The 12,812-nt window shown below is 39.3% G+C and overlaps 1 protein-coding gene across 1 annotated transcript in view; it reads right to left on the bottom strand.

The window, feature by feature from the left end:
• The window catches only part of HEPH (hephaestin), an 87,951-nt gene that overhangs the window by 32,436 nt on the left and 42,703 nt on the right, over window positions 1–12,812 (bottom strand). The window contains exons 12-14 of the mRNA XM_022564087.3: window positions 12,397–12,610; window positions 10,709–10,848; window positions 9,802–9,933 (exon numbers count right to left, since the gene is read on the bottom strand). Coding sequence (XP_022419795.2) covers window positions 9,802–9,933; window positions 10,709–10,848; window positions 12,397–12,610 — 486 coding nt within the window. The remainder of the gene's footprint in view (window positions 1–9,801; window positions 9,934–10,708; window positions 10,849–12,396; window positions 12,611–12,812) is intronic.

The following is a 12,812-nucleotide window of genomic DNA, read 5'->3' on the forward strand; positions in this document are numbered from 1 at the left end:
AGAATCCTCCTTCTCACCTTCCATACCCAATTAATCAAATCCTGTTGATTCTACTTACTTGATCTTTTTAGAACCCATTCCTCAACGTCAAATTTCTTCTTTCCTTCCACACTATCAATTTACCAATTTACCTGTATACTTACTTCTCATTTTTTAGATTAGTGGTTCTTAAGGTGTGGTTCCTGATCCAGCAACATCAGAATCACCTAGGAAATTGTTTGAATAAGAAAATTATTGAACCCTATCCCAGACCTACTGAATCAGAGGATCTGGGGATATTCCCAGAAATCTATGATTTAACAGACTTTCCAGGTGATTCTGATGCATGCTAAAGTTTGAGAACTACTGATTTAGATCTCAGCTATCACCTACTCTGGGAAACAATCCTTGACCATCCGAACTTTAGATTAGGTACCCTATTCTACACTTCCATGGCACATTTTTAAAGCCCCGATTTAACAGTTAAAACATGGGATTATAATTACCAGTTTACTTATCTATCCTAATAGCCCAAGTTTTTTTCTAGGGTATGAAAAAGTATTATTCCGCACTCTTTCTATAATTTCTAAAATTTCTCCTGCACCCAGTAAGGCTCCAGTAAGTGTTTATTCAATGAATGAATGCATGGAAGATAATGTGGTCAGGATTATGGTAACCCTACATTTAATATTAGAAGTTTAGTATATGACTGAAGTTAGGATTTAGTCTGTACTAAGAGGACAAGAACTTTATCTATGGCTGGGTTTAAGGATCAGTTTGTGGTCTGGTACAGGCCACTCTCTAGTCATGATTAGGAGCTCAGACTATAGCCAAGTTCAACTTCAGATCTAGAGAGGGTTAGAAGCTCAATCTGTACTCAGGGCTAATGACAGTACAAGGCTCCATGTGTGGCAAGTGTTGAGCATGTCTTTGATTAAACAAAAGACCTAAGGTGGTGGAAGATGGCAGAAGAGTAAGATGCGGAGATCACATTCCTCCCCACAGATATATCAGAAAAACATCTACACATGGAACTGCTCCTATAGAACACCCACTGAATGCTATCAAAAGACTTCAGACCTCCCAAAAGGCAAGAAACTCCCCACGTACCTGGGTAGGACAAAAGAGAAAAGAAAAAACAGAAACAAAAGAATAGGGATGGTACCTGCACCAGTGGGAGGGAGCTGTGAAGGAGGAAAGGTTTCCACACACTAGGAAGCCCCATCATGGCCAGAGACTGTGGGTGGCGGAGGGGGGAAGCTTCAGATCCATGTAGGAGAGCACAGCAACAGCGGTGCAGAGGGCAAAGTGGAGAGATTCCTGCACAGAGGATTGGTGCCAACCAGCACTCACCAGCCCCAGAGGCTTGTCTGCTCACCTGCCAGGGCAGGTGGGGGCTGGGAGCTGAGGCTTGGGTTTTGGTCAGATCGCAGGGAGAGGACGAGGGTTGGCGGTGTGAACAGAGCCTGAAGAGGTTAGTGCGCCACAGCTAGCCAGGAGGGAGTCCAGGAAAATGTCTGGACCTGCCAAAGAGGCAAGAGACTTTTTCTTCCCTCTTTGTTTCCTGGTGCGTGAGGAGAGGGGATTAAGAGCACTGCTTAAAGGAGCTCCAGAGACGGGTGCAATCCGCGGCTAACAGTGCGGACCACAGAGACGGAGATGAGATGCTAAGGCTGCTGCTGTCACCATCAAGAAGCCAGTGAGCGAGCACAGGTCACTATCCACACCACCCCTCCCGGGATCCTGTGCAGCATGCTACTGCCAGGGTCCCGTGATCCAGGGACAACTTCCCCAGGAGAACACATGGCGTGCCTCAGGCTGTTGCAACGTCATGCCGGCCTCTGCTGCCACAGGCTTGTCCCGCATCTGTACCCCTCCCTCCCACCGACTTCAGTGAGCCAGAGCCCACAAATCAGTTGCTCCTTTAACCCCTTCCTGTCCGAGGGAAGAACAGACGCCCTCAGGTGACCTACATGGAGAGGCAGGGCCAAATCCAAAGCTGAACCCCGAGAGCTGTACGAAAAAAGAAGAGAAAGGGAAATTTATCCCAGCAGCCTCAGGAGTAGCGGATTAAATCTCCACAATCAACTTGATGTACCCTGCAACTGTGGAAAACCTGATTAGACAACGAATCATCCCAAATTGAGGAGATGGACTTTGAGAGCAAGATATATTATTTTTTCCCTTTTTCCACTTTTTGTAAGGGTGTACATGTATGCTTCTCTGTGAGATTTTGTCTGCAAAACTTTGCTTTCACCATTTGTCTGAGGGTTCTGTCCATCCATTTTATTTATTCATTTTTTATTTTTTTTAAAACAATTTCTTAATAATTATTTTTTATTTTAATAACTTTATTTTATTTTATTCTATTTTATCCTCTTTCTTTCTTTCTTTCTTTCTTTCTACTTTTTCTCCCTTTTCTTCTAAGCCATGTGGATGAAAGGATCTTGGTGCTCCAGCCAGGAGTCAGTGCTGTGCCTCTGAGGTGGGAGAGCCAACTTTAGGACACTGATCCACAAGAGACCTCCCAGTTCCACATAATATCAAATGGTGAAAATCTCAAGGAGATCTCCATCTCAACACCAAGACGCAGCTTCACTCAACGACCAGCAAGCTACAGTGCTGGACACCCTATGCAAAACAACTAGAAAGAAAGGAACACAACCCCACCCATTAACAGAGAGGCTGCCTAAAATCATAAGGCCACAGACACCACAAAATACACCACCAGACGTGGACCTGCCCACCAGAAAGACAAGATCCTACCTCAGCCAAAGGAACACAGGCACTAGTCCCCTCCAACAGAAAGCCTACACAACACATTGAACAAACCTTAGCCACTGGGGACAGACACCAAAAACAATGGGAACTACGAACCTGCAGAATGAAAAGAGGAGACCCCAAACACAGTGAGATAAGCAAAATGAGAGGACAGAAAAGTACACAGCAGATGAAGGAGTAAGGTAAAAACCCACCAGACCTAACAAATGAAGAGGAAATAGGCAGTCTACCTGAAAAAGAATTCAGAATAATGATAGTAAAGATGATCCAAAATCTTGCAAACAGAAGTGAGAAAATGCAAGAAACATTTAACAAGGACCTAGAAGAACTAAAGAGGAAACAAGCAACGATGAACAACACAATAAATGAAATTAAAAATACTCTAGAAGGGATCAATAGCAGAATAAATGAGGCAAAAGAACAGATAAGTGACCTGGAAGATAAAATAGTAGAAATAATTACTTCAGAGGAGAATAAATGAAAAAGACTGTAAAGAACTGTGGACAGACTCAGAGACCACTAGGACAACATTAAACACACCAACATTCAAATTATAGGGTTGCCAGAAAAAGAAGAGAAAAAGAAAGGACTGAGAAAATATTTGAAGAGATTATAGTTGAAAACTTCCCTAATATGGGAAAGGAAATATTTAATCAAGTCCAGAAAGCACAGAGAGACCCATACAGGATAAATCCAAGGAGAAACACGCCAAGACACATACTAAGCAAATTAACAAAAATTAAATACAAAGAAAACATATTAAGAGCAGCAAAGCAAAAACAAAAAATAACACACAAGGGAATCCCCATAAGGGTAACAGCTGATCTTTCAGCAGAAACTCTGCAAGCCAGAAGCGAGTGGCAGGACATACTTAAAGTGATGAAGGAGAAAAACCTACAACCAAGAATACTCTACCCAGCAAGGATCTCATTCAGATTTGATGGAGAAATTAAAACACTTACAGACAAGCAAAAGCTGAGAGAGTTCAGCACCAACAAATCAGCTTTACAACAAACGCTAAAGGAACTTCTCTAGGCAAGAAACACAAGAGAAGGGAAAGACCTACAATTACAAATCCAAAACAATTATAAAATGGGAATAGGAACATATGTATCAATTATTACCTTAAAGGTAAATGGATTAAATACTCACACCAAAAGACAGAGACTGGGTGAAAGGATACAAAAACAAGACCCACATATATGCTGTCTACAAGAGACCGACTTCAGACCTAGGGACACATAGAGACAGAAAGTGAGGGGATGGAAAATGATATTCCATGCAAATGGAAATCAAAAGAAAGCTGGAGTAGCAATTCTCATATCAGACAAAATAGACTTTAAAAAAAGACTATTACAAGAGATAAAGAAGGACACTACATAATGATTAAGGGATCGATCCAAGAATAAGGTATAACAATTGTAAATATTTATGAACCCAACATAGGAGCACCTCAATACATAAGGCAAATACTAACAGCCATAAAAGACATTAGCATAATCATAGTAGGGGACATTAACACACCACTTTCACCAATGGACAGATCATCCAAAATGAAAATAAATAAGTAAACAAAAGCTTTAATGACACATTAAACAAGATGGACTTAATTGATATTTACAGTACATTCCATCCAAAAACAACAGAATACATATTTTTCTCAAGTGCTCATGGAACATTCTCCAGAATAGATCATATCTTGGGTCACAAATCAAGCCTTGGTAAATTTAAGAAAATTGAAATTGTATCAATTATCTTTTCTGACCACAACGCTATGAGATTAGATATCAATTACAGGAAAAGATCTGTAAAAAATACAAACACATGGAGGCTAAAAAATACACTACTTAATAACAGAGTGATCACTGAAGAAATCAAAGAGGCAATCAAAAAATACCTAGAAGCAAATGACAATGGAGACACGATGACCCAAAACCTATGGGATGCGGCAAAAGCAGTTCTAAGAGTGAAGATTATAGCAATACAGTCCTACCTTAAGAAACAGGAAACAACTCAAATAAACAACCTAACCTTGCACCTAAAGCAATTAGAGAAAGAAGAACAAAAAAACCCAAAAGTTAGCAGAAGGAAAGAAATCATAAAGATCAGATCAGAAATAAATGAGAAAGAAATGAAGGAAACGATATCAAAAATCAATAAAACTAAAAGCTGGTTCTTTGAGAAGATAAACAAAATTGAAAAACCATTAGCCAGACTCATCAAGAAAAACAGGGAGAAGACTCAAATCAATAGAATTAGAAATGAAAAAGGAGAAGGAACAACTGACACTGCAGAAATACAAAGGATCATGAGAGATTACTACTAGCAACTCTATGCCAATAAAATGGACAACCTGGAAGAAATGGACAAATTCTTAGATATGCACAACCTGCCGAGACTGAACCAGGAAGAAATAGAAAATATGAACAGACCAATCACAAGCACTGAAATTGAAACTGTGATTAAAAATCTTCCAACAACCAAAAGCCGAGGACCAGAGGGCTTCACAGGCGAATACTATCAAACATTTAGAAAAGAGCTAACACCTATCCTTCCCAAACTCTTCCAAAATATAGCAGAGGGAGGAACACTGCCAAACACATTCTACGAGACCACCATCACCCTGATACCAAAACCAGACAAAGATGTCACAAAGAAAGAAAACTACAGGCCAATATCACTGATGAACATGGATGCAAAAATCCTCAACAAAATACTAGCAAACAGAATCCAGCAGCACATTAAAAGGATCATATAGCATGGTCAAGTGGGGTTTATTCCAGGAATGCAAGGATTCTTCAATATACGCAAATCAATCAATGTGATACACTGTATTAACAAAAAGAGGAGAAAAACCATATGATCATCTCAATAGATGCAGAGAAAGCTTTTGACAAAATTCAACACCCATTTATGATAAAAGCCCTGCTTTCCTCAGGGAAAGCAGGGAAATTTTCCTGAACATAATAAAGGCCATATATGACAATCCCACAGCCAACTTCGTCCTCAATGGTGAAAAACTGAAACCATTTTCACTAAGTTCAGGAACAAGACAAGGTTGCCCACTCTCACCACTATTATTCAACATAGTTTTGGAAGTTTTAGCCACAGCTCTCAGAGGAGAAAAAGAATTAAAAGGAATTCAAATCGGAAAAGAAGAAGTAAAGCTGTCACTGTTTGAATATCACATGATAGTATACATAGAGAATCCTAAAGATGCTAGCAGAAAACTACTAGAGCTAATCAATGAATTCGGTAAAGTAGCAGGATACAAAATTAATGCACAGAAATCTCTTGCATTCCTATACACTAATGATGAAAAATCTGAAAGTGAAATTAAGAAATCAATCCCATTACCAATGCAACAACAAGAATAAAATATCTAGGAATAAACCTAAGTAAGGAGTCAAAATACCTGTACACAGAAAATTATAACAAACTGAATAAAAAAATTAAAGATGACACAAACAGATGGAGGGATATACAATGTTCTTGGATTAGAAGAATCAATATTGTGGAAATGACTCTACTACCCAAAGCAATCTACAGATTTAATGCAATCCTTATCAAACTACCACTGGCATTTTTCACAGAACTAGAACAAAAAATTTCACAATTTACATGGGAACACAAAGAACCTGAATACCAAAGCAATCTTGAGAAAGAAAAAAAAAATGGAGCTGGAGGAACCAGCCTCCCTGTCTTCAGACTATACTACAAAGCTACATTCATCAAGACAGTATGGTACTGGCACAAAAACAGAAATATAGACCAATGGAACAGGATAGAAAGCCCAGAGATAAACCCACACACATATAGCCTCCTTATCTTTGATAAAGGATACAAGAATATATAGTGGAGAAAGGACAGCCTCTTCAATAAGTGGTGCTGGGAAAACTGGACAGGTACATGTAAAAGTATGAAATTAGAACACTCCCTAACACCTTACACAAAAATATACTCAAAATGGATTAAAGACCTAAATGTAAGACCAGGCACTATCATAATCTTAGAGGAAAACATAGGCAGAATACTCTATGACATAAATCACAGCAAGATCCTTTTGACCCACCTCCTAGAGAAAAGAAAACAAAAACAAATATAAGCAAATGAGACCTAATGCAACTTAAAACTTTTACACAGCAAAGGAAACCATAAACAAGACCAAAAGACAACCCTCAGAATGGGATAAATGTTTGCAAATGAAGCCCCTGACAAAGGATTCATCTCCAAAATGTACAAGCCGCTCATGCAGCTCAATATCAAAAATACAAACAACCCAATCCACAAATGGGCAAAAGACCTAAATAGACATTTCTCCAAAGAAGATATACAGATTGCCAACAAACACGTGAAAGAATCCTCACCATCTTTAATCATTAGAGAAATGCAAATCAAAACTACAATGAGATATCATCTCACACTGGTCAGAATGGCCATCAAAAAAAAATCTAGAAACAATTAATTCTGGAGAGTGTGTGGAGAAATGGGAGCACTCTTGCACTGCTGGTGGGAATGTGAATTGGTTCAGCCACTATGGAGAACAGTATGGAGGTTCCTTAAAAAACTACAAATAGAACTACCATATGACCCAGCAATCCCACTACTGGGCATATACCCTGAGAAAACCATAATTCTAAAAGAGTCATGTACCAAAATGTTCATTGCAGCTCTATTTACAATAGCCCAGAGATGGAAACAACCTAAGTGTCCATCATCAGATGAATGGATAAAGAAGATGTGGCACATATATACAATGGAATATTAGTCAGCCATGAAAAGAAACGAAATTGGGCTATTTGTAATGAGGTGGATAGACCTAGAGTCTGTCATACAGAGTGAAGTAAGTCAGAAAGAGAAAGACAAATACTGTATGCTAACATATATATATATATATATATATATATATATATGGAATTTAAGAAAAAAAATGTCATGAAGAACCTAGGGGTAAGACAGGAATAAAGATACAGACCTAGTAGAGAATGGACTTGAGGATATAGGGAGGGGGAAGTGTAAGCTGTGACAAAGCGAGAGAGAGGCATGGACATATATACACTACCAAACGTAAGGTAGATAGCTAGTGGGAAGCAGCTGCATAGCACAGGGAGATCAGGTCGGCACTTTGTCACTGCATGGAGGGGTGGGATAGGGAGGGTGGGAGGGAGGGAGACGCAAGAGGGAAGAGATATGGGAACATATGTATATGTATAACTGATTCACTTTATTATAAAGCAGAAACTAACACACCATTGTAAAGCAATTATACTCCAATAAAGATGTAAAAAAAAAATACTAAAAATAGAGTTACCATACGACCCAGCAATCCCACTACTGGGCATATACCCTGAGAAAACCATAATTCAAAAAGATTCATGTACCAAAATGTTCATTGCAGCTCTATTTACAATCGCCAAGACATGGAAGCAACCTGTGTCCATCATCAGATGAATGGATAAAGAAGTTGTGGCACATATATACAATGGAATATTACTCAGCCATAAAAAGAAATGAAATTAAGCTTTTTGTAGTGAGGTGGATGGACCTCCAATCTGTCATACAGAGTGAAGTACGTTAGAAAGAGAAAAACAAATACCATATGCTAACATATATATATGCATATATATGCAATCTAAGAAAAATAAATAAATAAAAAGGCCATGAAGTACCTATGGGTAAGACGAGAATAAAGACATAGACCTACTACAGTTGAGGATATGGGGAGGGGGCTGTTAAGCTGTGACAAAGTGAGAGAGTGGCATGGACATATATACACTACCAAACGTAAAATAGATAGCTAGTGGGAAGCAGCTGTATAGCCCAGGGAGATCAGCTCGGTGGTTTGTGACCACCTAGAGGGGTGGGGTAGGGAGTGTGGGAGGGAGCGAGACACAAGAGGAAGAGGTATGGGAACATATGTATATGTATAACTGATTCACTTTGTTTTAAAGCAGAAACTAACACACCATTGTAAAGTAATTATACTCCAATAAAGGTGTTAAAAAAAGAATAAAAAAATAAAATAAAATAAAATTTACATACCTTAAAAAACAATGTTTTGTGTATATATATATATATATATATATACACATATATATGTGGGGTGTATATATATATATATATGTATATAGTGTAATATTATTCAGCCTTAAAAAGAAGGAAACCCTGTCACACAATACAACATGGATGAACCATGAGAACATTATGCCAAGTGAAGTTATCTAGTCAGAAAAGGTCAAGTACTGTATGACTTTACTTACATGAGCTACCTAGGTCAAATCCATAAAGACAAGAAAGTAGAATGTTGGTTGCCATGAGCTGGGGAAGGGGGAATGGCAAGTTACTATTTAATGGGTATAGAGTTTCAGTTTTGCAAGGTGAAAACAGTTCTATGGCTGGATGACAGTGATGGCTGCACAACAATGTGAATGTACTTAATGCCACTGAACTGTACACTTAAAATGGTTATGATAGCAAATTTTATGTTTGTTTTGCCACAAATATTTTAAATGGAAAAAGCAGGCAGAAAATCAGTGTTATAGTGACACAATGTGAAAAAGATTCAACCCACTGCTGTTGGCTTGAAGCTGGAGGAATCGGGTGTGAGCCAAGGAATGTGGGTGGCCTCCAGAAGCTGGAAAGGACAAAGAAATGGATTCTTCCCTAGATCCTCTAGAAAAGAACACAGGCCCTGCCAAAACCTTGATTCTAGTCCAGGAAGACCCATGTCAGACCTCTGACCTACAGAACCAGAAGATAATAAATTTGTATTGTTTTAAGCCACACACACACACACACACACACACACACACAAATACCTTAGGTGAACAGTCTGTTCTGAGATTGAAAAATTGAGTGTTTCATAGGGACAAATTCAGACTGGGGCTTAGTTCTGGTTAATATTCCTCTTTCTGTTCGCTAAGGATATATATATATATATATATATATATATATATATATATATATAGTTTTTAAAGGAACAAGCCAGAGGGCTGAAACAGAGATGCTTCACGTGTTCCTTCACTAAGTGTTCCCACTCACCAGGCTCAGCAGCCAGTGGCCAGCCGGTGCTAGATTCTAGCACTCCATGGGCGTGCACAGAGTAGGGCCGGCTGGCATTGTTCTTGAATACCACAGTTAGAATATCACCAACCTCTCCTCTGATAAGTGGACCTAGTATACACAAAAGAAGGAAAAGTCTCATTAGTAGAATAGTGGAACAGGGACATTAAAGACATTAAAAAAGGGATATACATATGAGCTCCCTAGATTTAGGAGTTTGCCCGGAGAAAGTGTCCCAAAACTGAAAGTCACGATTGACTCCATTTTTAAATTCAGAAGTCCTTGAGTTGATACTGCTACCCACAGGGTAAAGGTACTTCAACAAGATTATGCCTCCAATTATCCCTACTTTTCCCACTCCAACTCTGTATAATAGCCCAAGTTTCTAGATATTCAGGGCTCTGTGGAATAATTGTTGGTAAGGAGTGAGAGTTTGACACAGAGTACAGAATTGCTGGGTTCCCTTCAAGGACTAGTGGGTCCCTTCTGTGTGAAGATAAGAATGATGAAACTCATTGGCTCCTATGAAAGTGAAAAAACTACAGCAATAATTGCAAGAGTGTGAGTGTAATACTAGTTCCCTGTACCATTTTTCCTACTCTTCGATGTTCCTAAGTTCCCTTGCTTTTAGCATTGAAAAAAAAATCATCACCCTTACAGATCCCTAGATATAGAGGCCTGGAAATACCTGGTTTAGGTTGCAGCAGAATTCATGAATTACCCCCATATGATTGCTTATTTTCATGGATGATTTATAAAATATGACCATAGTTCCACTATAAGGAAAACTGATAATGGGGAATGGAGAGGCCTTCCTGATATGACATGACCTCCCTAAGCGCATAACAGGTTTCTAGACACTAGGAGAGAAGTGGAATTCCCTTACCTAAGATTCCCAAGTGTTCCTCTGATCCAGTCCTTGGCCGTCGGACCCTGAATGTACCATCAGTGTATTCCCTGAATACAGCTTTCTTGTATCTGGAACCCAGGAGTCCATCTTTGTTGCTCAGGAAGATGTGACCATAACTAGAGGAATCCAAAGAGTGGCATCAGCACCTTGCCCTTAACCCCTCATTTTCAAGTATGGGAAAGCTATGTCAGACCCAACCTCATGTCACAGGTATAAGAAGGTGAGGCCTATTCATTCTAATATCAGATTACACACTTTGGCTGCATATCTGCAGTTAAAGATGGCATATTTCAATATTTATTTATATTTCCTTGTTTGCCATCATCCAGTTATGAATTTATAGTAAAATTAATCTGGTAAGAATCAGAGCCGTGAACTCTAGCTCCAACCTTAATGATGTGTTAGATGGAATTAGTCTGACAAAGAACAAGGTACAGGTGGTAGGAGAATGGAGAATACTAACTGCTTCTGTTGCTGGTGGATAAGGGGTAGGGAGAGGTAGGAAGAAAATGAAATCTTACAGATTTCTCATTATGGGATGTTTTCCTGTTTACAAGAACTTTACTATTCATTTTATCATTTGATCGTCCCAATAGGCTGATGAGGTATGTATGTCCTAGAGGTGGAATCCAGTGATCTAGAGGTGACAGGTACTGATACTATCAGCCAGAAAGGGAGCCAGGGCTTGGATTAAAGGCTGCTCAAGTTCTTTCAACTATACCACATCACTTTAAAGATGAGTAAGCCAGAGTCCAGAAAAGGGAATTAATTTTTTGTAACTTGCAGTACAAGTTAGCAAGAAGGCTTCAACCTTCAAAAACCAACAGAAAGATTGGCAAAGGGTAGTGAGAACACCAAAAATAAACTATAGTTGAAATTGCTAAACTGTACCATAATTTCCATTCTCCCCTCCTTCCTTTTTAGTAATAGAATCACCTAGGTTTTAGCTGAGCACATGGCTGCCTAACCAGAGATTACACTTCCTGGACTTTCTTGCAGCTAGGTATGGCCATATGAATAAGTTCAGGATAATGGGGTTTCAGAGAAAGTAATGTATTACAACTTCAGGTCATTGCTTCACAGACAATGCTGCTTGCCATGGATTTAGTTTCCATTTCTTGATAGCTGGGAGTGACTACAACTGGAAGAGATGTCTTAGTTCCAGAGATGAAAGCAAGTGTTATGGGTGACTAGTTAACCTATCGGTCCCGAACTGCTCATATTTGTACTTAAGCAAGAAATAAAATTCTAACATATTTAAGCCACTCTATTTTGGCCTTTTTCTTCTATACAGCTTAGCCTCTATCTTAATGACATTTTGTCTAGGGACATCTGAGCTTGGGGACATTCAGTCCCTTGAGTAAATTCCCTATAAAATTTAAGTCCCAATATCAGTGCTTCTGGCTAACCAGAGGAAAGGATGCCAAGACTGAGAGCGTGAGGATGTGGGCAAGGTTTTACTTCAGCTCTACAGTATAACAACATAGACAAAGCACTGAGTACCAGCTTACCTGTGTTCTAGTCCTTCCTCTAGATTTGTTGGTATCTTATTAGTTGACTTTAGATAAGTGCCTCCTCAGCTCAGAATTTCAGTATCCTCCTCCATTTCAGTAAAATGGTCCAGAGTCTTTGAAAGTGTGATCACTTCTTTTCTGAAGCCTTACCTGTCCTTCTCAGACTGGTTGTGCCATTCTAGTTCCCAGCTCCTGTCAGGGCAATAGTCCCACTCCATCTCTTCTGCCATGATGTAGTAGATCCTTGCAGCTTGGTAATGTTGACGAGAGTTGGCTTGGTGGCCAGGACACTGGGAGACATTATAGATTGCCCTCATCCCTGCTTCTCTATGGCTGCCTGCCTGGCAGTAAATTTCAAATGTCCCTGAGGTAGGAACAGAGAGAAAAACCTGAATCAAAACACCCCTGTATAGTGTCTGAGGGAGTTCTTACTTCTCTCTAGGCATATTGCAGAGAGTGGGTAGTTTTAGATAAGGTTTTTCCATGCATTAGATAAAAGATTATTACAAGTTTATTGAGAGCAATGAGCACAGAGTTTAAGAGCTCTGGTGCCAAAGCTACATTGT

Source organism: Delphinapterus leucas, chromosome X (assembly GCF_059928025.1).
Source record: "Delphinapterus leucas isolate spDelLeu-1000000601 "Yukka" chromosome X, BTC_Dleu_Yukka2, whole genome shotgun sequence".
NCBI lineage: Eukaryota > Metazoa > Chordata > Mammalia > Artiodactyla > Monodontidae > Delphinapterus > Delphinapterus leucas.